Below are 22,688 nucleotides of genomic sequence, written 5' to 3' on the forward strand. Positions count from 1 at the left end.
GGAAGTCTGAGATCAGGGTGCCGGCATGGTCTGTGCTGGTGAAGGCCCTCTTCCAGGTTGCGGACTGCTGACTTCTCATATGCTCACATGGTGGAAGGGGCTAGGGAGCTCTGTGGGGTCTTTATAAAGGCACTAATCCTATTCATGAAGGCTCCACCCTCACGACCTAATCACCTCCCAATGGCCCCACTGCATAATACCATCACACTGGGGGTTAGGATTTCAACCTATAAACTTGCGGGGGCACAGCCATTCAGATCATAGCACCTGCCAACCCTGACTTCCCCAGGGAGAAGACCTACTGCAATGAATTTTTTTTTTTTTTTTTTGCCTCTCCTACATAGTACAGGGAGGTTTTAGAAGACATAGCATCTACCTAACAGCCTTCTGCCGGAACTGCTTGTTCTTCTGCCTTCAAACCATAGCTCAGAGACGTAAGCAAGGGCTGGAGTCTCTAGGAACCTCTGCAGGCCGGCGCAGCTGCTTCTCTCGAAATCTGACAAGTTTTCTTTCCAAATCAATGACTCCATCTTCACTTTATTTTTCCTTTATATTTGGAAAAACTTTCTCCAAGCTTCAATTTTCCCTCCCGATCTGCAGTTCACCCACGTCTGTGCAGATTCAAATTTGCATCCAATGATTCCCTTTGCAACCCAAAAAATTTTAATTAGTACCTGATACATAATTTATAGATAGAAAAGCCTTAGCTGATGCCAGAAGCTGTTTTCTAGACTTACAAGTATCTCTTCCAGTACAAATCATTTTTAAGCAATTAAAAATTGTAACCAGGCTTCAAAAGCCTAAATGTAAAGTTTTGCAACAGTAAATAAAAATGTAGGGTAAAATTTACTGGCCGGATATTGTCCTTGGATAGATTTTTCTTTAGACTTTGGAGCTTTCTATTTTCTGCTTTAATAATGAATATTGGGGGCAGGGGGTAAGATTTTGGTAAAAAAAATAAAAAGACTAGTTGATGTCGTATGCCATTTTCTGGAACTGACATGGTTACGTTCATTCATGTTGCTACAAGAGAAATTTAGCTGTAGTGTTTTATCAGTGTATTATTGAATTTTCATAATTTAAATAGCCCAAAGGTGTAGGAAACAATTTAAATTGCAATAATTAAAGTTTGCCTCATATTGCTCATCCTTCAGGGTCCTTTTTCCCCTTTCGCAGGTATGTGGCTTCTTTGATACAACCTCTTCAGAAATGAGAAAGCTATTGTACTAAAAACCATTTGGTTCTAACCTGGCCTTTGAAAAAACTCAGCATGCCCTGACCCCAAAATGTAACTCATTCAACTGAAAATGTAAAACCCCAAACATCCTGTGAAGCGCTCAGAAGCCACACTCATCAAGGGTGGCCCTCCCTCAACTCCCTTCTCCCCTGTGCGGAGGGAGCGGGACTTTTTAGAAGAGCAGCTCCTCACCTCTTTCTTTCCAGGTGACCTTATGCTCCAACACTGTGCAGAAATACGAGCTAGCCCTGGTGGTAGACGTGGAAGGCGTCGGGGAAGAAGTGCTGGCACTCCTAATTACGGCGAGGTACCACGCTCACCCGCTTTCTCTCCTCCCCAATCTCCCCTGCGCCGCCAGTAAGGGGCTGCCTCTCCAGAAGGCAGCAGGCCTGCCACCAGTTCACACCGCATTTGTTCTGCTTTCCTAGGAAGGGAAGCTGAATCTGATATTCAGGTGACAAAGCTTTAAAACAGCAAGTGCACCTTTGGTGGAGATAAGAGAAGGGATGTGTATGTTTTGCAGTGTTGAGAATACTAGTGCTCTCTAATGGGTCTGCCTTTCCAAGTATATAAGTCAAAAGGTTTTAGCAGAAAGAGGCAAGCAGTTGCTGTTTGTTATTTGTATCTTTAAATATAGTACTCCCAAGTCATGCAGCAGAAGGAGTGGTGCCCACAATCCTGTGATGGAATATCCATTTCGCAAGGCAATCCTGCCTCAGGACACTGTTACTGTGACTTGAATGCAGGCTGCAAGCAGGCCCTCAGAACAAGGCCCTCCCCAACAATATAAACCCCAGAGAACTGTCACCAACTTCTCTTTTTTTTCACAGAGGCAGCAATGAGCTCTGGAGTCTGGTTAAGATCCTGGCTCTGCCACTTGTTAACTGTCTCTCCTTGACCAAGTTACAGTCTTTCTGAGGGTGATATGTCACTTATAATGATGACAGTGATCCTAAGTAAAATCATGGGCCACACTCTTGACAAAGCAACAAGTGTCCAGATCTGGGACATTCGGGTGTGTATGTGAAAATGCCCTCTAAAGGAAATAGGGAAAATTACTTAGTAAAACTCTGATAATATATCAATGCCTAGGACTTAGGTCTCTCGTAACTCTTAGGAAGTCCTACCTTAGAGAAGGTGCAGACGTGCTGGTTGGTGTGGCCGTCATAACTGGCACCATTTCACGTGTCTTGGGTTTGGATGAAGCCAAAGAACAGCCCTAAAAGAACTTGAAGGTCAAGGCCTTGCCGTGATCTACTTAGTACTCCTATCAAAGACCTAATTCTTTTGTTTGTTTAGAAACACCAAAACTTCTTTCATCTGATCCTTCCTGTACCCAGCTTTGCCTTTTGCCTAGTCTTGCATTTCTTTTCTATAAGGGTTTATTCTGACACTTTCAAGCCCCTTCCCTGCAGCTATCCACAGAAATTTAAAAACAAAGGTCCTAAGAGGCTGTGCCCCTCCTACCACGTGTGCTCTGTGACCCCAGTCGAATACTCGAAACCCTCTCAGCCACAGCATTTCAGGCAGTAAAAGATTAGCTTTACGAAAGTCACTGGGTCAACTGACAGCTTCCATTATAGCTAAAAATCAACACTCATCCATGCTACATCCCAGACCTTGGGGTTAACAAGATCCTTTTGTGTCATTATTTTTGGTGTAATCTGTAGGAACTACTCAAAGACTCTCAACAGAAGAGTTGCTTTTAGAACTTGCTCCCTCAAGAATTCTCCCAGAGAGCCAGCAGTGATGACTCGCTGTGCCCCTACCATGGGATTAATCGTCTCTTCCTGAGCCCTGCATGGCACTGTGCTATGCTATTCACCGGGCTCTCCCGTATTTCCCACAACACCCTAAGAAGAGTTAATGACGCTCCTGTCAATCCCTAGAATTACCTTCATTTTACCTATGAGCGAAATGGGACTCGGGGAGGGAAAGAGACTAGCCTGAGCTTGCGCTGGGAGGGTCAGTGTCTGAACCTGGCTCTGACTGATCAAACACCAGTGCTCCTTGCCATTGCCCTATATTGTGACAGTGCCGCAGGGCAGGTCCAACTTTGAGATTCACAGACACAAAATAAAACCCAAGTCACCTAATAGTAGGCCAACTGCACACACAGGGCTTCAGTTTCTCTGCTCCCCACGCACAACTCTCCCTCCCTCTCTCCCACCCTACCCCCGCCATACTGAGCACCACTGTCACACAGCCAGTTCTGGGTCGAGCAGCTGCCGGAGCCTACTGATCCAAGACAGCTGTTCTGCATAGGAATTACAATTATTACCATCATTTAGATGGCTTGAGCTGTTGTTAGGCCTCAGGGGACTCTGACTGGTCCAAAGTGTCACAGCTAGTTAGGACCCCATGCTGGTGGCATTGGCCCTGTTTACCATGAAAACATATCCTCTGCCCTAAGGAACTTGCACTGTGGGGGCCCCTTGCCCAGGGAAGGCCAATGAAAAACAGTGGAAATGTTAGTCATTACCCACGGAAGATAGCTGTTTAAGGAGTCCTGCTTCTAGCTCTTTTTTGATTAAAAAGTGGTGACTGGGGGCTAAGGGACAGAGATGACAGGAGGGAAGATTTGAAAATGATTAATGTAGTTATTAGAGAAAAACTACTATGTGACAGTGATAAATGTGCTTAACTTGGGACTCTGCGTGCTCCATATGTAAACAAGCTCTCTGTGCTTTTGAATTCTTTAATGGGCTCCTTCCTGTGAGCAGGTGTGTGGTACCCACCCTCCAAGTGGTTAATACAGAGGTGGACTTCGGGCGCTGCTTCCTGAAGTACCCATATGAGAAAGCGGTCCAGCTTGTCAATCATGATGATCTCCCAGGATGCTATGAGGTCCTGCCTCAGGTGAGTTACTTTATCCTTTTTCAGTGTTGATTTTTCTTCAGTTGGATTCCCTTGATGAGAAAGAGAAATCCTTCTAAAGAGCAATATTCCTGGACACATGGCTTTATGTAATTCTGATTTTCCACCCTGGGATAATCTGGGGATTGGTATTATAAAACCGCAGCTGGATTGCCACCTGCAGGAGTGAGCAGCTGCAGGTGTAAACAGTTGGTTATTTCCCAGGGAAATTGCCTTTGATAAAGAAGGGAGAGAGTCATTTAAGCCAACCTGCAGAAGTTGCACCTGCTAATAATTGCCTATGAATTAACCATGCCTGGGAAATGAGGCAGAGCTAAGAGTTTTCATTTATGTCTATGGCTGTAACTTGAACAGCATCACTAAGATATAGTAATACAATATTTATAGATGGACTTGTTGGACCAGAAGGCTAGAGTTAATACAGGAAGGAGAAAGGAGGAATTGTTTCTTAGTGTTTTGTGAAATGGATCTGTCTGCATGCCACTACACCTAGCTAGGTAGGGGACTAAGCAGTTAAACATATGTGGATAAAGATTCAAAAAGATCTGTCCAGACTAGAGTAATGGAAGTTTACTAATAGATGCAGTTTACCAAGAATGCATTTGGGTTTAAAACTCAGTTCTAGAGGCCAGCCTGGTGGCGTAGTGTTTAAGTTCATGTGCTCCTCTTTGGCGGCCTGGGGTTCGCTGGTTCAGATCCTGGGCACGGACCTATGCACCACTTATCAAGCTATGCTGTGGCAGGCGTCCCACATATAAAATAGAGGAAGTTGGGGACGGATGTTAACTCAGGGCCAACTTCCTCAAAAAGTAAAAATAAAACTCAGTTCTATAAATACAATACTCTAATAAAAGTTCACTCAAAAAAGAAATCAACTAGGGGTTTTATGTGGTTACAAGTTCAAATGAGTTAAAAGACCAGCGTGGGGGCCACAGAACCAAGGTTGGTTTAGACTGCATCGGAGAAACACAGTGTTCGGCTAAAGGATGGAGATAGCCACCGGTCAAGCAGTGCTAGAATTTTGTCTTCAGATCTTGACATTGTATTTTTTTGATGGAAACTTGAAAAAAAGCAAATTTTGTTTGGAGAAACCAGAATGTCAGTCTACGACATCTAGGATTCCAAGTCATATGAGGAGCAAACACAGTGTTTAATATGGAACAGAGAGGACTTAGCTGGGACGAAATAGCTACCCTTCGCTGGTCAAAGGCCTTTCACGTAAAAGAGGGCATTAAAATTGTTCTGTGGCTTCTCTGAGACAAAATCAGAACCTAGGGTTTGGGTGACAGGAGACAACTTTTCTAACTTTCAGATGTTCGACAGCAGAGCGGCCAGCCATGCGCGGCGCACAGGCGTCTCACGCACTCAGAGCAGGACCTGCGTCTGGGACCATGAGGAAGCTATGTCTGCACAGCTGGGCTGGGAAAAGGGTGAGGCACTTGCCTCACGTGCAAAATTTAGGGAGGAGTCAAAAAACTCAGTAATGAAGATCAATAATATGTTCATGCCACATTTTAAGAAATCAAAATTAATGCCAAAAAATCCATAGTAAATAAAATATCAAAACGTCGATAAAGATGGAATCAGTATTGCTGCTTCTTCCTTTGGCCCGCGGGGTCCAGCAGGGCCGGGCAGAGCGCTGCTGCAGAGGGAGGTTGTGTTAGATTAGGCCGTGTTGGACCAGGCCAGGTGCGGACAGACCAGGGTGAACTGGACAGGGGAAACCTGCACCTCTCTTCTCCTCTCCGGGAGCCGAGGCTCTGAAAAGCATCTCCCAGAATTACTCAAACTTATTTGGCCGTGGGATTTTAAAAGTTTTATTTTGTGTTGTCATGTAAAAGCAAGTAATATGCTACGGAGCAGGGTTCTGAGGGGCATGCATTCGTAAACACTGGGCAACATTCATTCATTCACCTACCTACGTCTCCATTTAGAAAACATGTAGTAAGCATATGTTTTGGGCCAGAAAGTGGGCCTGTCTTGCGGACAGGCCCAGGTGGTGCCCTAGGAAGTTTACAGCCCATGGAGAAGATGGACACATTGATATTGCACGCTGTGAACCAGGACTGCAGGATGCTCCCTGGGGACAGAGGAAAAGCCCTGACTCGGGAGCACTGGAGACACCTGGGGGCATTCGGGATGAAGGTGCAGGCAGGTCAAGGGGTACGAGCGTTCCAGGAAGAGGAACCATAAGTGCAAAGGGTTGGAAGTGGAAGCAGTATCATGTGTTCGGGAAATACCAGTGGCCTCTATCGGTGGCGCGCAAAGGGAAGAGGTGGTGGGGAACAAAGCAGGAAGGCGTGGGAGGCCAGGTTAAGGAGTCGGGCCGTGGGAAGCTGTTGTCCTGAACTAATTCACGTTGTGGATAATTTCTGCACTCTGCTGGGTTGTGCAATTTGGATTTGGGGCCTTATGCACTTAGCCAAAATCCCTTTAGGCTGCATTGGGGTGCTCATCCCCATTTACTTGCTTGAACAATGATACGTTTCTAAAGAACCTCCATGGACTCAGGACAACGTTTGTTTCAAAATAATCTAATATGCTGTTGATTTCATACCGTGCTGTTGACTTCATGCCTATCCCTCTGGCTGGTCTCTCCCACCAGGTACATGAGCATGCGCCCGCCGTGCTGCTTTCTAGTCCCAGCCCCTGCGGAATCATCCCCCCCCACAGCACCGTTCACATACCTCTGGCCCTGGAGACCCAGGTCACTGGAGAATGCAGGTCCACAGTGTACATCTCGACCTTCGGGAGCCAGGACCCTCCTATGGTGAGAGTCAATTTTTAGAATTGCAGTTAAAAATCGCTGTACTTCTCGCCAGGCATTTCAAGCCTCCACGTTTAAGGCACACACCATATTCACAAATCCTCCAGTTGTTTATAGTTCTAGAGTTTTACATTCTCACTCCACAACGATAAAATACTAGTGCTGTGTTACTTCGGGAATCTATTTGCGAAAACGTCTAAAAGTAGTGGTGTTCTATGGGAATTATTCTTAAACTCCTACCAGGAGTTTCTCACACACACACTCAGACACGCCTGCTCCCTCTCCAGACCCATTAAATCAGAATCCCTGAGGGGAGAGGGCCGGCCCGTTGGTATGTTTAACATCCTCCTCACTTGTTCCTGGGGCAATGCTGGGGGTCGCTAGCTTGCTGCATGTGGGCTCCAAGATTGGTGTCACTCTCTGCTCACTGGATCTTTTCCTGTAAATTACTGGATGTATATATAAACATATGTATATGATATATTACAAATATATAATTCCTGTGGGGACCGGCCCAGTGGCACAGTGGTTAAGTTTGCACATTCCTCTTTGGCAGCCCGGGGTTCGCCGGTTCGGATCCCGGGTGCAGACATGGCACCGCTTGTCAGGCCATGCTGTGGTAGGCATCCTACATATAAAGTAGAGGAAGATGGGCACTGTTGTTAGCTCAGGGCCAGTCTTCCTTAGCAAAAAAAGAGGAGGATTGGGAGTAGATGTTAGCTTAGGGCTAATCTTCCTCAAAAAAAAAAATTTAAATAAATAATTCCTATTTATATCACATATTATATATAATTGGACTTACAGCCGAAACTAGCCTACTGAAGCTCTTGAGAGAAGTCATCTCTCTTCAAGCACAGGAAGAGGGAGACATGGAAAGTTCTCTGCTGCTTGAGCTGAATCAAAGGATGAATCCTGAATCTTGAATCCTTAAGGAAGGGCCCAAGAGGCTATGAATCTCTAGACATTTGGTTTACTTGGAAGCCGGATAACGTCAGCATACATTTGTCTGAAGTGATTCTAGTTGCTTCGAGACTGTGATAAACTAGGATTTTGCTTTTGCCTCCTGTGTGTAAGATGCCGTAGATAAGCCACCTGAATTATAAAGCAGCATCGCTAAAGCAGGCCACCCTGAAAGATGCCACCAGTCCAGGTCCCCTACCAGCCTACACTGTGCCTGCCCTGCACAGATGCAGTCCATGAGAGCGTCGCTTGCTGAGCAGGTAGCACTTTATGAAAGAAAAAGACCCCCCTTCCTCAGGCAGACACAGTGCCTGGCCAAGGGTACAGGACAAGGGGAGCAGAGCAAGGTGGATTTCAGCCCCCACCTGCACAACTGTATGCGGTGGACAGCCCTGTCATGCCACTAGTAAAGCAGCAGAGCTAGGACTCAGTCTAGGCACATCTGACTCTGAAGTGCAGGTCCTTAACCCCACGCTAAGTGTTCTTGAGGCTGGAGTGCCGGGTGGCATACAGAGGACCATTATCCTGGTTTCCCCTCAGTGCACGGCTCTGGGCTGACCCAAGGAAGTGGATCATCCTTCTTAGGGAGGAATACCAGGCTGGATTCATAGATCTGACCAGCATGGCCATCCCTGTGTCCCTCTGGCCACAAAGTACCAGGGAGAAGGGATGTCAGTTCTAAAAGGACCCTTTTATGCCCCTGCTTTTTATTAAAGGGGTGTCCAGAGGCTTCTGTGTCAAATGATTTTACAGGTCAGCCATTTTTAGCTATTCCTGTGTTCTTTCTCTCTCTGGGAACACAGGTATGTCACTTAAAGAGCATCGGAGAAGGCCCAGTTATCTATGTGCATCCCATTCAAGTTGACTTTGGCAATATCTACGTCCTGAAGGACTCCTCCAGGACCCTCAACCTATCTAACCAGTCCTTCATTCCTGCGTTATTTCGGGCACACATGGTGAGTAAATTGTGGGACGGTTGGGTGATGAAAACAGTGTTTTATAGACAATGGCCCCATTTTTGCAAGAGGCCTTTGAAAGTGATCACTAGAGGCAGAGATTTACATGGTTCAACTGCATTAAACTTCATTCTCATCCCCAATTCCTCTTTATGATAGTTCTTTTATTGACTAAGAAACACAATATGCGTGTAGTTTGGTAAACAAGCAAATATATTTACTATAATCCCAGTTCAGGAAGAAGCTTCAGAGATCTCCTTACTCAACTGTACCTGAGCCCAGCCCACACCTCCAGGAAACACTTGTTAGATGTCTCCGCACTTGAAAATCCTTCCTTAGATTTAATTTTAACCCTCCAGGCTACAGATTTGATAGTACGCTTACTCTAGTTTTATTCTCTCTTTCTTCTAGCAATATTTTAACGTAGTTGATAAGGATGTATGAAATACATCCAGGTAGCATTTTCCAAAATACTTACAAAATTAAAGAAAACAGCAAAACAAAGGTAGATATTAAATGGTTCTACAAATGAATCTGTCTTATTTCTGTGTATTTTGTAATGACATTTAGATCTGCTTATCTTCTATAAGCTAACTTTTTTTAGCAGAAATAATATCTTTTTTTGCAGAATTTTAGGAATTTCTAACCTAGTCATTAAAAGTATTCTTGATTTTAAGAAAAGTTTTCTAAATTTAAATATAAAATTTAAAATAGTATAGCCCTCCTCCTATCCCCAAATTATTGGCATTGGAATGAGTGCTAACATTTGGCTTCAACATTTGTCAGATATTTCTGAAAAATCAAATATTAATTTTATAAAAGTCACAACCGGAAGTAATAGGATCATAGTTTTCTGTTGACTTCTGACAGCTGCTCCGAGTCTTTGGTCCCGGTCAGCAGCCGTATGTCCTTCTCACTATTCATTTGTATTGTCGTTTGTCATTGCTGCTTGTAAAGGCAGCCATTTCCTGTACAGTCACTGCCCGTCTTAACGTGGGGTCCAGACACAGCCCCACTCTTGTTCCAGTACCTGGTGGATCTTGTGTGAAGCAGTGTTTAATAACGTTTAAAGGAAAATCCTGCAGAAAAGATTCCTTTGCTAGTGTTTATCCAATTAGTTAGTTGATGTGTTGGTGGAAAGCACGGCGTATAGGAAGTGTTTCTTCTGGTCCAGTTTTGTATGTGCGGAGTTCACAGTGGGGGAGGGAGAGAGTCAGCTGACCTGTCCAGACAATGAGAGGTGGCACGGGAGGCTCCCAGTGGATTACAGAGGAAGGAGACAGGCAGAGACGGAGAGAGCACTTACGTACAAATACAGCAATGATTCCCTTTCATTCTCAGATATCTCCAGATTTCACTTATTATGGCAACTTTTGGTACATTTTAAGAAACAAAAAGCACATCAAGGATCTATTTTCTAATTTAAAAATAGTGTGTATAATAATATTAATATATAGTGTAAATATTATTATAGTGTGTATATTAAATCACCCAGCTGTTTGTTAAAGTGGGGCTTTTTCTTTTCCACAAAGTTTTCATGATTCCATCTTCTTCTTTTTTTTTTTTTTTTTTGAGGAAGATTAGCCCTGAGCTAACATCTGCCACCAATTCTCCTCTATTTGCTAAGGAAGATTGGCCCTGATCTAACATCCGTGCCCATCTTCCTCTAGTTTATACGTGGGACGCCACCACAGCATGGCTTGATAAGCAGTGTGTAAGTCTACTCCCAGGATCCAAACCAGCAAACCCCAGGCCACTGAAGCGGAGCACTCAAACTTAACTGCTGTGCCACTGGGCTGGCCCCCATGATTCCATCTTTTGATTCTTTAATATCATCTTAAATCAATAAGCTCCAGTTCCAAGGAGCCCAAAGTGTGATATAAGTGATCTGCTGTAGAATGTGTTTCTCCCTCAGTCCTTTCTTGGAAAACTGGTGTTTACTGAGTTGATTGCCCTTATAGCATAAAAATAGTTCCAAATTTAGCTCTCTTAGGTGAAAATTAAACTCCTTTCATATTTAGGCTGGGATTTTTGATGGATTTCCTAGTAAATACCATGTGTGTTAATATTATAGAAATTGAATTACACTAACAGAAATTAACTACAGTGGAAGGAAACTGAAATACCTTTTGTTAGATTTCAACATGATGTACAGTACTGAACCTACAAATTCATTCTTGCAGAAATTACTGAGCATTAGGAAAGGATTTCAGTTGATAGTTTTTCCCTAACTAAGCCTAGAGCTCAGTACCCAGGTAAGTAGGGATCAGATGTTTATTGCATTCAATGTCTCACTCCTTCCGAAATAAGTAGGGCTGAGGGCACATTCTTCACTTCTTCTGTTGTTGCAACCAGTTAAGGTCTGGAAGTTCTCTTTTCCTGTGGGATGCCCTGACAAGAGCGCTCATTCTCTCTCCTCTTTTGGCTGTCAGTGATGTCTGCTCTCCCCAGATGCGGTACCCACTGTCAGCCATCTGTCACGCCCGGCCTTGTGCATGGGCCGCACATCACGGCGAGCACTATGATTCGATCCTCCCTTAGCAAGAAACGACTGTTTGTTGTCAGCCGGAGGGGTCGGGAGTTGGGAAGCTGGAAGCCCACCTTCACAGTGATGTTGGGAAGATAAATGACACTGAGCGATTCTGAATTTCTCAGAAACGAATGCTGTACAAAAGAGGATTTTTAAAATCCCCTGAGACCTCTTAGTATAATGTGAGTGAAGAAACAGTGTGGATTACATTTTTTTTCTGTTCCATTAAAGCTTAATTTATCCTGAGTGTTAAAAAATTGCTTCATACAAGAAGAGTGTTCTGTGTCCTGGAGCGGTGACTTTGCCTTTGCCTTGGAATGCCTGGAACAGCAGCCTCCCCCTAAGGTTCCCAACGGGCTGGCTTATCTGGATTAAGCTGAAGGACTCAAAACAATAGAGAAGGTCACCTCCGGTTGGGAGGGGTGAAAAGTATCAGAATGTGAGAGCAGAGCGTGCAAAGGCCCTTTTGGCAAAAGTGTGTGGGCTCTGCTTGTAGACACAACACTCCTTCAGGAAAATAGATTCTTCTCTCTAGGTGACAGCGGAAATGAAGATGAGAATATGGTAGTCTCCCCCCGGGCCCTGGGACCTCAGCACTGGGCCTTCTTTGCTTGGGTGCCCTTGCTCGGCAGAGCAAGTGCATTGCTCACAACTTGTTTGGGAACATCTGGAATCCTTTTCCTTTTACTCTTGGTTCTAATGCAGCCTTGAGCACCATTAAGTTGAGAACTTGTGTGCACTTGTCAATGACACCTTGGGATTCAGCTGGTGCTGAAACACCATCACGGTGGCCTTCTGCCTCTGCGATCGGTGGGAGAGGCCATTGTAGTTAGATCCTGAGAGTTTCTGGGATCCAGGAAACAGGAATTCTGATGCCTCATTCAAGCATGGTTCTTTTTAAACATTTATTTTCTTGGTCACTTGCCATAGAAATACACAGTGATGTGGCATCAAGGGCTTCACTGGGCCTTTACAACTCCTTCAGGTCCTAAGCCGTTGGTTTATTTCCTCGTTTATGCAGGGGCCCCCTTCCTATATATGTTTGTATATATGTCTGTCTCCTTAAAATGACACGGGTCTCTGCTTTGAATTCCCAGCACCTAGCAGCAGGCTTGATGATGACCATACGATGGCATTAATTATGACATGTTTATTTAGTTCTATTTGCAACTTTACAAGCAGTATTTCATTTACTACAACTCTGTGAGAAAAATACTGTTATAAAGTCCATTTTAACAAGGTAGAAACAGAGGTACAGACAGGTTAAGTAAATTGCCATAACCTCTAAGTGTCAGAGCCTGGTTCCGGACCTTCATGGTCTGACTAAGCTAAAACTTAGTACAGTCAGACTCAAGTTCTTGCTAGTCTGAAAATGAAATACAATTTAATTTGTATTTCCCTTTTACTATTGAGGTTGAGAGTTCTTCATGTGGATATTGTCTTCTGGAAATTATCCATTTGTAGATGTTCTTTATACATTGTAGATACTAACCCTTTACTTATGATGGGGTTTTGGATTTTTTAAAGATGGTTTCATTTTGATGTGGACTTTATGCATCTTTTCCCCCCTTGTGTCTGTTTTTTATTTGTGCTTTAAGAAATATATTCCTGCTCTTTTGTTTAAATAGTTTCAGGCTCCTCTTTTCCATGTCTTTAATCCGGCTAAGTTTATTTTTATATATAATGTGAGTGAAGTCTAGTGTTCATTTTCTAGTTGTGTAAATTTGGACTTCTTATTCATCATCCCTGTGTTTTATCTTCCTCATCAGTAAAATAGAGATAATAATAAAACTCACCTAATCAAGTTGTTGAGAATGACAGAAAATAATACACACGAAGGACTCCTTTTCTGTTTTGTATTGGATTGATAAGTTTTCCCCAAGCCCCTTCCAACCACTACTACTTCGCAGACATTTTTCCTGTACTTGTTTGGAAGCTATATATTTTATTTAAGTAGCTCTATTTACATGGTTAACAAATAAATTGTATCTCTTTCTAACAATAATGGAAGAATTTAGTACCTTATTCCTCTTCAAGGATAAGACAAGAACACTATCACACGTTTATTATCTCTTGACCTTTCCCCAAATCCCATCATTTTTTGATTATTGTATACAATTTTGGATCTTCTCTTTCTTACCACAAAGAAAGTTAGTTGTTGATTTTTGTCAGTCGGTAATTAACTACTCACTAGTTATCAAAACAGTTTTGCTGATTTTTTTTTATTCTTCTTTTATTTCTTATATCTCTCTGCTTCCTTCTTGATTTGCATTTCTCCTTACTGCATTATATCCTTCTTGTCCTATGCTGGATGTCTCAGAGTTTATGTATGTTTGACTATGTCTTGATTTCACCTTCACTCATGCATGGTAGTCTAGCTGAGTATAAGATTCTATTTGTCAGTATTTTTCTTCAAAGATTGATCCCTGGCATCAGTTGTTGCTGATAAAATTCCTCTGTTAGTATGATTATTATTCCTTCATAGGTAATTTGTCTTTGTCACTAGTTGCTTTTAAAACTGTGTTTTTATTCTTGATTTTCTTAAATTTCTCTTTAATGTATCAGAGGATTTGACCCTTAATTCCTGGAATGTTTTTTGCCATTATCTCTTCACATGTTTCTTCTCTGCCATTCCTTCTATTTCATACTTTGAGGAAAAAAATATCCATATATGTGTTTGTATGTCTGTGTGTGTATACATACACACACACACACATGTTCCTGTACAATCCTACGTGTCTATTTTTATTTTTCATCTGTATTTTCATCTCTTTATCTCTCTGTGCTGCCTCCTCAGTGATATGCTCCAATTTAAAAATTCTTTGATTTTGACAAGTCTGAAGTTTATCTCATCTATTTACTTTTTTAATTTCAGTGACTGCACTTTTCAATTCTAAGATTTCTAATTGGTTATTCATAGACTCTATTCTTGATTCATATCTCCATGTTTTTGTTTCATGATCCTTGTTTTATCTATCTTATGCTACCCTGCATCTCTTTGAGGATCTCAGGCACATTTTCTAATCAATTTTGGTTAGCTCTATTGATTGCTCAATAATGAATTCATTAACTAATTGTTTGAAGCTGTCCTTCTTAGCATTTGGAATTTTAAATGAGAGATTGATCTGGGGTGGGTATGTTTTTCTCTCATTCTCAGTGCTCTTACCTCCCTGTCTAGCATTTGTTACATTTGCCTTCACTCTGGACAGATGTCACTAGTCCAGAATCAAGTGTTGAGCCTTTTTTTCCCTTGGGATATTGGAGAAGTCACAGATCTGGTCATCACACTGGACAGTGGCTTGGCCTATGTCCTGTCTACATGACAGTCTCTGTCTCACCACCACCATATCCACCACCACCGACACAAGTCTCTGTGTAGACTATAGCCTCAGAAACATCACAGCTTTGTTCATCCTTCTTGAAAACACAGGGAAACTCTCTTGGCTGGGGAACTAGGTCCTTATCCCTTACTTTCTATAGGATCATTTTGGATTCCATTTTTCTCCCTTGAGCTTCTTTTACTGGTTTCAGGACTTAGAGCTGAGGAGGTCTGTAGGTTAAGGGCTCCTTATTGTTTCTATTCCACTTTTGGTCCATACAATGTTTATCTTGTTTTTGAGTACAATTATGCCTGATTCTTTATTTTTTCCAAATTTTATCTATTTTTTTCTTTGTTAGACTGAAAAGCATGTTTTAAAGCTTAAACTCATTGATTTATAGTCAGTCCTCTTAACTACTTTTTATAGTGCTTTATCTATTATCAGTGAGCACTTACAAAAGGATGGTGAAATGTGTCTTCAGTTGACGTAAGAGAGCAGAGTTCTTATATCCCTGCCTTAATTGTGAAAAATCTATAAAATAAACTCATAGGAATAAGGACATAAGAAGAGAATAACATTCTGGTTTATCATGGTGGACATCTTTTCTTTTACCATATAAAAGTCATTCCAAAATGGATTGTGCTCTTCTTGAGCCATACCAAGTGACTTATTCAGTCACAAGAGAATACCGGTGGCAATAATATCAGGAGACTTCCTGAAGCAAAGGTTTGTGCTTGACAGAGAGCTCTGAGCTTCTCATCCCCACCTTCATTTGAGACCTCTTTTACTTTGGCAAAGCTAAATGTGAAACCCAGAAGAGAGATTCCAGCAGGTCATGTTGATCATAAACCACACTGAGAGAAAGAAAGCTATTGGCTAAAAGTTAAGTAACCTGATGGGTCAGCACCTTCCCTGAATTTAGAACGACAGCTCTACTGATTGAATATGACTAGTTTGAGTATAAGCTAAAGCCAAAATGAAAGGAAGATGTTTGGTTCCCTTTCCCTAAAGAGGTATCCAGAAAATAAAAGAAAAATATATTGGTTTCCTGCATACTTTGCAAACCTTTCCATCTTCATTTTGCCTGTCCCACATCTTCATTAACTTCAGCAAATTGTTTTTCCTAATTAATTATTATCCAGGCATACAGTTAATACTTGTTACCACAGAAGTAGATTAAGGTAAAACTTCTTTAAATGGATCAAACGTGTTTTCTTTTTCAACTTTCACCCTCCCTCCTCCATGTATAACTTCTTTGCCATTACCAGCATCATCATCAACCCAAGCATTATGGACTAAATGTTTGTGTTCCCCCAAAATTCATATATTGAAATCCTAACCCCCAGTGTAATGGTATAAGGAGGCGAGGGCTTTGGCAGATAATTAGTCATGAGGGTAAGTCCTCATGAGTGGTGTTAGTGCCCTCATAAAAAGAGACCTTGGAGAGCCCTCTCACCCTCTCCATCAGGTGAGGATACAGTGAGAAAAATGTCTGTCTGCAGCCTGGAAGAGAGCTATCCCCACAACCTGACCATGTTGGTGTTGTGATCTCAGACTTCCATCCTCCAGAACTGTGGGAAATAAACTTCTGTGGTTTATAAACCACCCAGTCTTTAGTATTCTGTTATAGCAGCCTGAACTGACTAAAACACCAACTCATTCACTTTTCAGAGATGACTATCATTGTCATTATCAACTAAAGAATTTATTCTGCCTGTTTGTGCACTGACAGTGGGCAGTTGTATTCAATAATAATCTAGTACAAATCGAAATAAGCAGTTTTATTTAATGAACAAAGACAAGAAGAGATGCATTAAGTAACATGGTGTAAAGGTTTATTAATTGTATGAAATCTCCAGCACACATACATCATGATTACATGATGCTTATCAGGGAGCAAACCATACTCTTCTTCAGTCCCATTTGCTCTTCCCTGTCACAAGGAAAAGGATAGAGACTGGAGGGGCATATATGACTTGGTACATCTCTCCATAAGGTGGCACTTGGGTTATGTCTTTTTTTAATGTCGATAGCAATGAAACTGTTGTATGCAACATTAAGTTTCATAGTTTGAAAGAAAAAATCCCCCTCTGGGATGTAAGGACGTTGAGTTGGGATGCGTCTGGGGGGGAAGGACATTATCTGAGGGTGGCATGGTCATGTGTCATGCACAGTTGTATTACCCATGGTCACTCAACAAACAGTTGTTGAGTATATGAGTGCTGAAGAGAGTAAGGGTGTTGTGTTCAGACAGATCTGGAATAAAGTCCAAACCCTGCATGCACTAACTCTGGGAAAGCTATTTAACTTTTCTGAGCCTTGGGTTCCTTCTTTTCAAATAGAACTAATAATGGCTTCTAGAAGATGAAACATGATAGTCTATGTAGAAAGTGCATAGTGAGAAATAAGCGTTCAGCATTCAGTGAGGGGCACCATTGATTACTAATGTTGAAGACAAAAAGATCTGGGTGAAATGGCTTGTGGGAAGACTTCAATTTTTATGACATTATACCTTAATATCTTTTATATTTCTTTCTTAGATAAAGAAGGAAAAGAATTAAGGCACACTCAGAGAAGCCCTAAGGTTTCAAACTAACTGATCCATGTAGTACAGAGCTCTGTGAAATGGCGGCTATAATTCTGCCTTTTTCCTCACTCTTCACTTGTTTCTCTAAATTTTTGACAGTGAAACCATCTTGTAAAATATAAAACATTTGTATTGATGAATGCATATGTGTTCTTCCACATCAAAGAAAAGAGGTTTGTTAGCCAAGAAGTTACCATTTAGAAATTTCGGTTCATTAGCTTTCTGTTTTTCTTATCTCCTTGGAGCTTACTTACTCATTTATTTGTACAGATACTCCCTGGCACCGTATAAATCATGCCTATGTGCTCAGGAGCTATCTATTTCCTTTTACTTAACTATCTTCATGCCTTGCGGTCGATCTGACACCTTTCACCAAGTCTTGAGAAGGCAGTGACTTTCAGAAAGAACATCATGGTCCTTGTTCAAGAATGTATCCTAGTAGCCTGAAAAGATTGTTGGCACATATTACTTAAGAGCAATATAAATTATAAATACCTTCCTCCCTCATACAATCAAACTCAGCTGGCCTTAAAATTCTTACAGACGTTTTTTCCCCCACAAAGGGGGAAATCAAGAGATAAGGCAATTGCTTGAGTGACGAGAACTCTCAGCATATTAGTCACCAAGCCCTTTCTACTCAATCTATCATCCAAACTACTTCTCTCTAAGAGCAAAGAAAAAAGCTGGGTAAAGTGTGAAAAATCATGAGTTTGAGGGGATGACAGACCAACAAAGCTAGTTACAACCCAAAATAAAAAGGAAACCGAGAAATACGTGCCCAGCATTTGTCACTGCTGTTCCTATATTATTCTACAAGAGGTTGAAAAACCAAAAGGAGCTTTCAGAAAACTCATTGGGCTAGGAAGATAAATATTGAAATCAGGATGGGCTAGAGGGATGAAAATAGGAGAAGGATGGACTTGGTAAAACTCCCAGACTTTTGCTTAGGACTCTGAAAAGCTACACCCTGGGAACAAAGGTAAACTAGAAGAGACTCTCATTTCAAATCATTTTAATTTCTGCCTGGATAAAGGAGATCCAGGATTTCTAGTTATCCCCACCTCTTCCCCAGAAGCAAATATATATTGGCACCAGAGGAAGAAAACATTATTCTAATCCTTAAAGCATATCTACAGTTTTTATATACAATGTCCAACAGTTAAAATAACCAGGCATACAAAAAGACAAGACAAATTAATAGAAAAACTACAATATTCTTAATATACTCCAGGAAACACAAGGCAAGATTTAAAATTTTCATGGAGATCTTGGAAGTATAAAGGAGAAATAATGGAAATTGAAGACCTAAAATATACAACAGTTGAAATTAGAGACTCAATAGATGGATTTAACTGCACATTAAATATAGAAGAAGAGAGAATTATGGAAGTAGAATTTAGATCTGAAGAAACTACTCAACATGAAACACAGATAAAAAGATGAAAAATGTAGAAGAGTTGGTAAAACAAACAAAGATGGCAGGTATGGTTATTCGAGTACCTGAAGGAGAGGAGAGAGTGGAGTAGAAGAGAGAATGGCTGAGACATCAAGACACAGATTCAAAAGGCATTACAAACATAAAGCAATATAAATATAAAGAAAACTACATCTAAGCACGTTATAGTAAATCTGCTGAAGACCAAAGAGTAGATATTAAAAGCAGCCAGAGAAAAAAGATGATTTACCTTAAAAGGAATAACATTAAACTGGCTGCTGACTTCTCAGGTACTGCTGAGGGCAGGCTACCATGATGAAGAGAGGCCTGTAAGAAAGTCTTCATACTGAGAGGTAGCACTCCAGCCCCTTCTCCCTCGATTCTCAGAACACGGGCAGAAGATTGGAATATTTCACCAGCCATAAGAAAGGGCAGAAATAAACTGAGAGTTGGGCATCAGAAAGGTCTGTGTGGCCGTTGACCGGCTGCTCCCCAAGTACGCAGCAGCTTGAGTGCCTCACTCTTAAATTTAAGTACTTCAACAGGCCCCACCAAGAAAGCTTGTAACGCAGCAGTAAGAAACCAAAAAACAGAGAAATGGGAACTGGAAGGAAACAAAGGTGGTACAGTGAGAAGAAAGCTTAAAATAAAATTGTCATTAATAGTCTTGGGAAAATAAAAGATGACTTTGCATCCATGAACAAGAACAGGGTGATATTTTTAAACAGAAGAAGAACAAAAGTGTGCTCATAGAAGTTAAGAAAATGATCACAAAAATTAAAATTTTCACGAGAGAATTGGAAAATAAAATTGAGAAACTATCAGAAAGTAGAACAACAAGAAAAAAGAGCTAGAAATTAGGAAAGATTAGAAAATTAGATGATTTGTTCAGGAGTTCAAGGCAGTGATTTCAGAAAGAACAAATTTTAAAATGGAGGTGAAGAAATTATGCAAGAAATAATTCAAGGAATGAATTCAGAACTAACGAGACGAATTTTTGCAAAAGACTCATCAAATATGCTGCATAGTGGCTGAAAATAGGACCATATAAAGGCATGCCATTGTTGAGTTCTAGACCACTGGGCACAAAGAGAAACTGGAGGAACTTCCAGAGAGAAAAAAAATTAATAGTGGAAAGCAAAAAATTAGGAGCCAGAGTGGCATTAAACTTCTAGACAGCAACGCTGGGCCGAGAGGGGAGAGTTTCTGAAGGGAAATAAATCCTGATCTTTAATTCATCATCCAGCTGAAAGACTAAAGTGTGGGGGTAGATTAAAGACATTTCAAATATGCAAGATCTCAAAAAGTTTGTGCTCCACAAACCTTTTCCCAGAAAGAAATTGAAGAATGTGTTCCACCAAAGTGAGGAAGACATGAGATTGAGGAAACAGAGGATCAGACCCAGGAGAGAAGCCCAAGGAACGCACAGGATGGTGCCGCCTGGCATTTCTAGGATGCCAGCCATATCACAGGCCCAGAGCGCAGCCGGTCCAGACAGGAGTTGCAGAACAGATGGCTCCAGGAGAGACTTGTCTCTAAGAAGATGGAACTGGTAAAAAAATCTGATGTTTCTGAAAGTATTGAAAGGAGATTGAACGTTTTAATTGAGAGTTTGGGAAGGAGTCCATGATAGATACATTAAAAACCAAGCAAAGACAAGACAATAATTCCTGGAAAAATGAAAGTTTGTACCACAAAGGAAATGTAATCATAGTACACTTTGCATAGCTCAGCTGTGAATAGTATTTGCATGCTCATAATGGTGTAAATTCTCACCAGAAAATAAGTTTTAATTACATGGGGAGGATGAGGAGAAGACAGTGAAGGAGAGAGAAAGAGACAAGGAGAGATGAGGCGAAAAGAGCTGTTATTACTTCCACAGAGAGAAGGAAATAGACAATGCTCAAACTGAAAAATCAAGAAGTAGCAGTAGCATACTTAGAGATAGGGAGGGAAACACCAAAAGAAAATGCTAGAAGGATTGACAGTGGTTGCCTCCATTACTGGGCAACAGTGGGAATAATGGCGAAGGGCGGGAGTGGGCTCAAGGGACTACTGCTTTTCACAATCTGCCTTTTCTAGAACCGTTTGACTTTGTAAATTGTGTATACGTATACATTTCATAAAAATAAAATTTTAAGTTTTAAAACATGCTGCAGGACAGTATGTATAGTATGCTACGATTTATGTAGGAAAAGTATATATGCAAATATGCTTTTTTTAAGTCATAACGTATCTCTAGAAAGATGCGCAGAAAACTGCTGACAGTGGCTGCCTCTGGGCATGGTAACTAGTGGCCACAGGCAGGCAAGTGAGAGAGAGACTCTTAACCCTGAATCCAGTTGAATTTTACCCTGTGTACATGTATTATTTATTTTTAAAGCAAAAGCTTCAAGAAAGAAAAAAACTGGGAATGAAACTGACGCAAGAGAGCAAATAGTGTTAACATTAGATGGGCTCTGAAGAGAAAGAGTGATCATATCCTTTTAGGATGAGTTATTTATTCAATAAATATGAGTGTGTGTCTTCTTTTTACACAATTAACATCATCCTTATAGAACAAACAGAAATTAAAGTTAAGAAAGAAATCCCTCATAGTGCCACCCTGCAGATAACCACTATTAAATTTTTGATGTACACCTTCTGAAACTTGACTGTGTATGTGGGTTTGTCTGTGTCTTCCCACCCCCTCCCGTGGGATAGTACTATTTCATTACCAGCTATTTTCACTCAGCAGTGTAGCGTAGTCACTTTCGAAATGAATTATTAAAGAACATTCCTGTTCAGATCATTTTCGGTGACTGAGTTTATTGCATCATTTGGTTCTTCCACAGTTGATTTAACTAATCCCCTACTGATAGGCTGTCTCCAGTTTTTCATCACTGTAAACAATGCTCCTGTCCTAATTGCTGCCCACATCCTTAACTGTTTCTTTAGACTAAATTTCTAGAAGTGCAATTGCTAGGGCAAATAGTGCGAATGTAACTAAAAGTCTTGAAACATCTTATGAAATTATTTCCCAGAAAATTTGTACTGATTTATATCCTGCCCGCAGCAGTGTTGCAGAATTTTACCCCCTCCTAAACCCTTGCCAATGTTTTGTTTGTTTTTGCCAAACCTGGCAGATGAAAAAATGTTGTATTGTTCATTTGTGTTTCTTTGGCTTACTGGTGAGGCTGAACATTTTTCATATGGTTATTGACCAGCAAATAAATATTTTTTGAGCATCTTCCCCATGCCTGGTACTGTGCTAACTGAAGGGAGAGACATACAAGTAAATAAAATGGTCTCTTTCTTCAAAGTGTTTATCATCTCAAGAAAGAAATGAATACACAGCCAGAACAGTATTACAGTGTGCTATGTTATGATATGTAGGTACAAAGGAGGAAATGATGACTTCTGTAAAACTAACAATGTTCATAGGTAGGAACATTTGAGTGGAGACTTAAGGGATAAGGTGGAGGAGGATAGGGAAACGGGGCATACATTTCCAGAGAACAGCAGAGGTAAATGCAGTCATGATGTACAGCGCACTTGGGAAGAGTGAATGATCTGGTGTGACTGAGCCAAGGATGCATGATGGAAATTGACAGTGCCTAGGAAGTCAACCTGGAAAAGTGCATTGGGGCCCTCTTATGAAGAATTTGGAATAGATCCTCCAGACCAAAGGCTCCTATCTGGTGTACCAGTCTTGATTGCAGGCTGCCATGTTTCAAACGGAAAAAGTGACAATTACTCACCATGTTTGGGGTCCATGGACCCTAGAAATTGTATGTAAAGTTAGGTGTGTGTGTGTGTGTGTGTGTGTGTCCCTTGTCTATGGAGGGGTTCCATAGCATTCTTAAAGATGATAAAAGCTTTCGTACCATTGGTCCAGACATTGAAGAACCATCTAGTATCTTCAGCAGGAGAGGAACAGAATGAGGTCTGTGAAAGAGTCCTGCCAACAGGGTAGACTGGGGAGGGCGCAAGCAGGAAGGAGAACTGGACGTGACGTTTTGAAAGATAACGTTAATAAT

At 41.4% G+C, this 22,688-nt stretch overlaps 1 protein-coding gene across 4 annotated transcripts in view; it reads left to right on the plus strand.

Annotated features, from left to right (window-relative positions):
• HYDIN (HYDIN axonemal central pair apparatus protein) overlaps positions 1-22,688 on the plus strand; it is a 338,461-nt gene that overhangs the window by 138,016 nt on the left and 177,757 nt on the right. For all 4 annotated transcript variants that reach the window (XM_070500558.1, XM_044761259.2, XM_070500554.1 and 1 more), the window contains exons 15-18: positions 1,444-1,544; positions 3,961-4,096; positions 6,720-6,884; positions 8,645-8,797. In XM_070500558.1, coding sequence (XP_070356659.1) covers positions 1,444-1,544; positions 3,961-4,096; positions 6,720-6,884; positions 8,645-8,797 — 555 coding nt within the window. The remainder of the gene's footprint in view (positions 1-1,443; positions 1,545-3,960; positions 4,097-6,719; positions 6,885-8,644; positions 8,798-22,688) is intronic.

The sequence above is a fragment of the Equus asinus genome, chromosome 28 (assembly GCF_041296235.1).
Source record: "Equus asinus isolate D_3611 breed Donkey chromosome 28, EquAss-T2T_v2, whole genome shotgun sequence".
Lineage (NCBI taxonomy): Eukaryota > Metazoa > Chordata > Mammalia > Perissodactyla > Equidae > Equus > Equus asinus.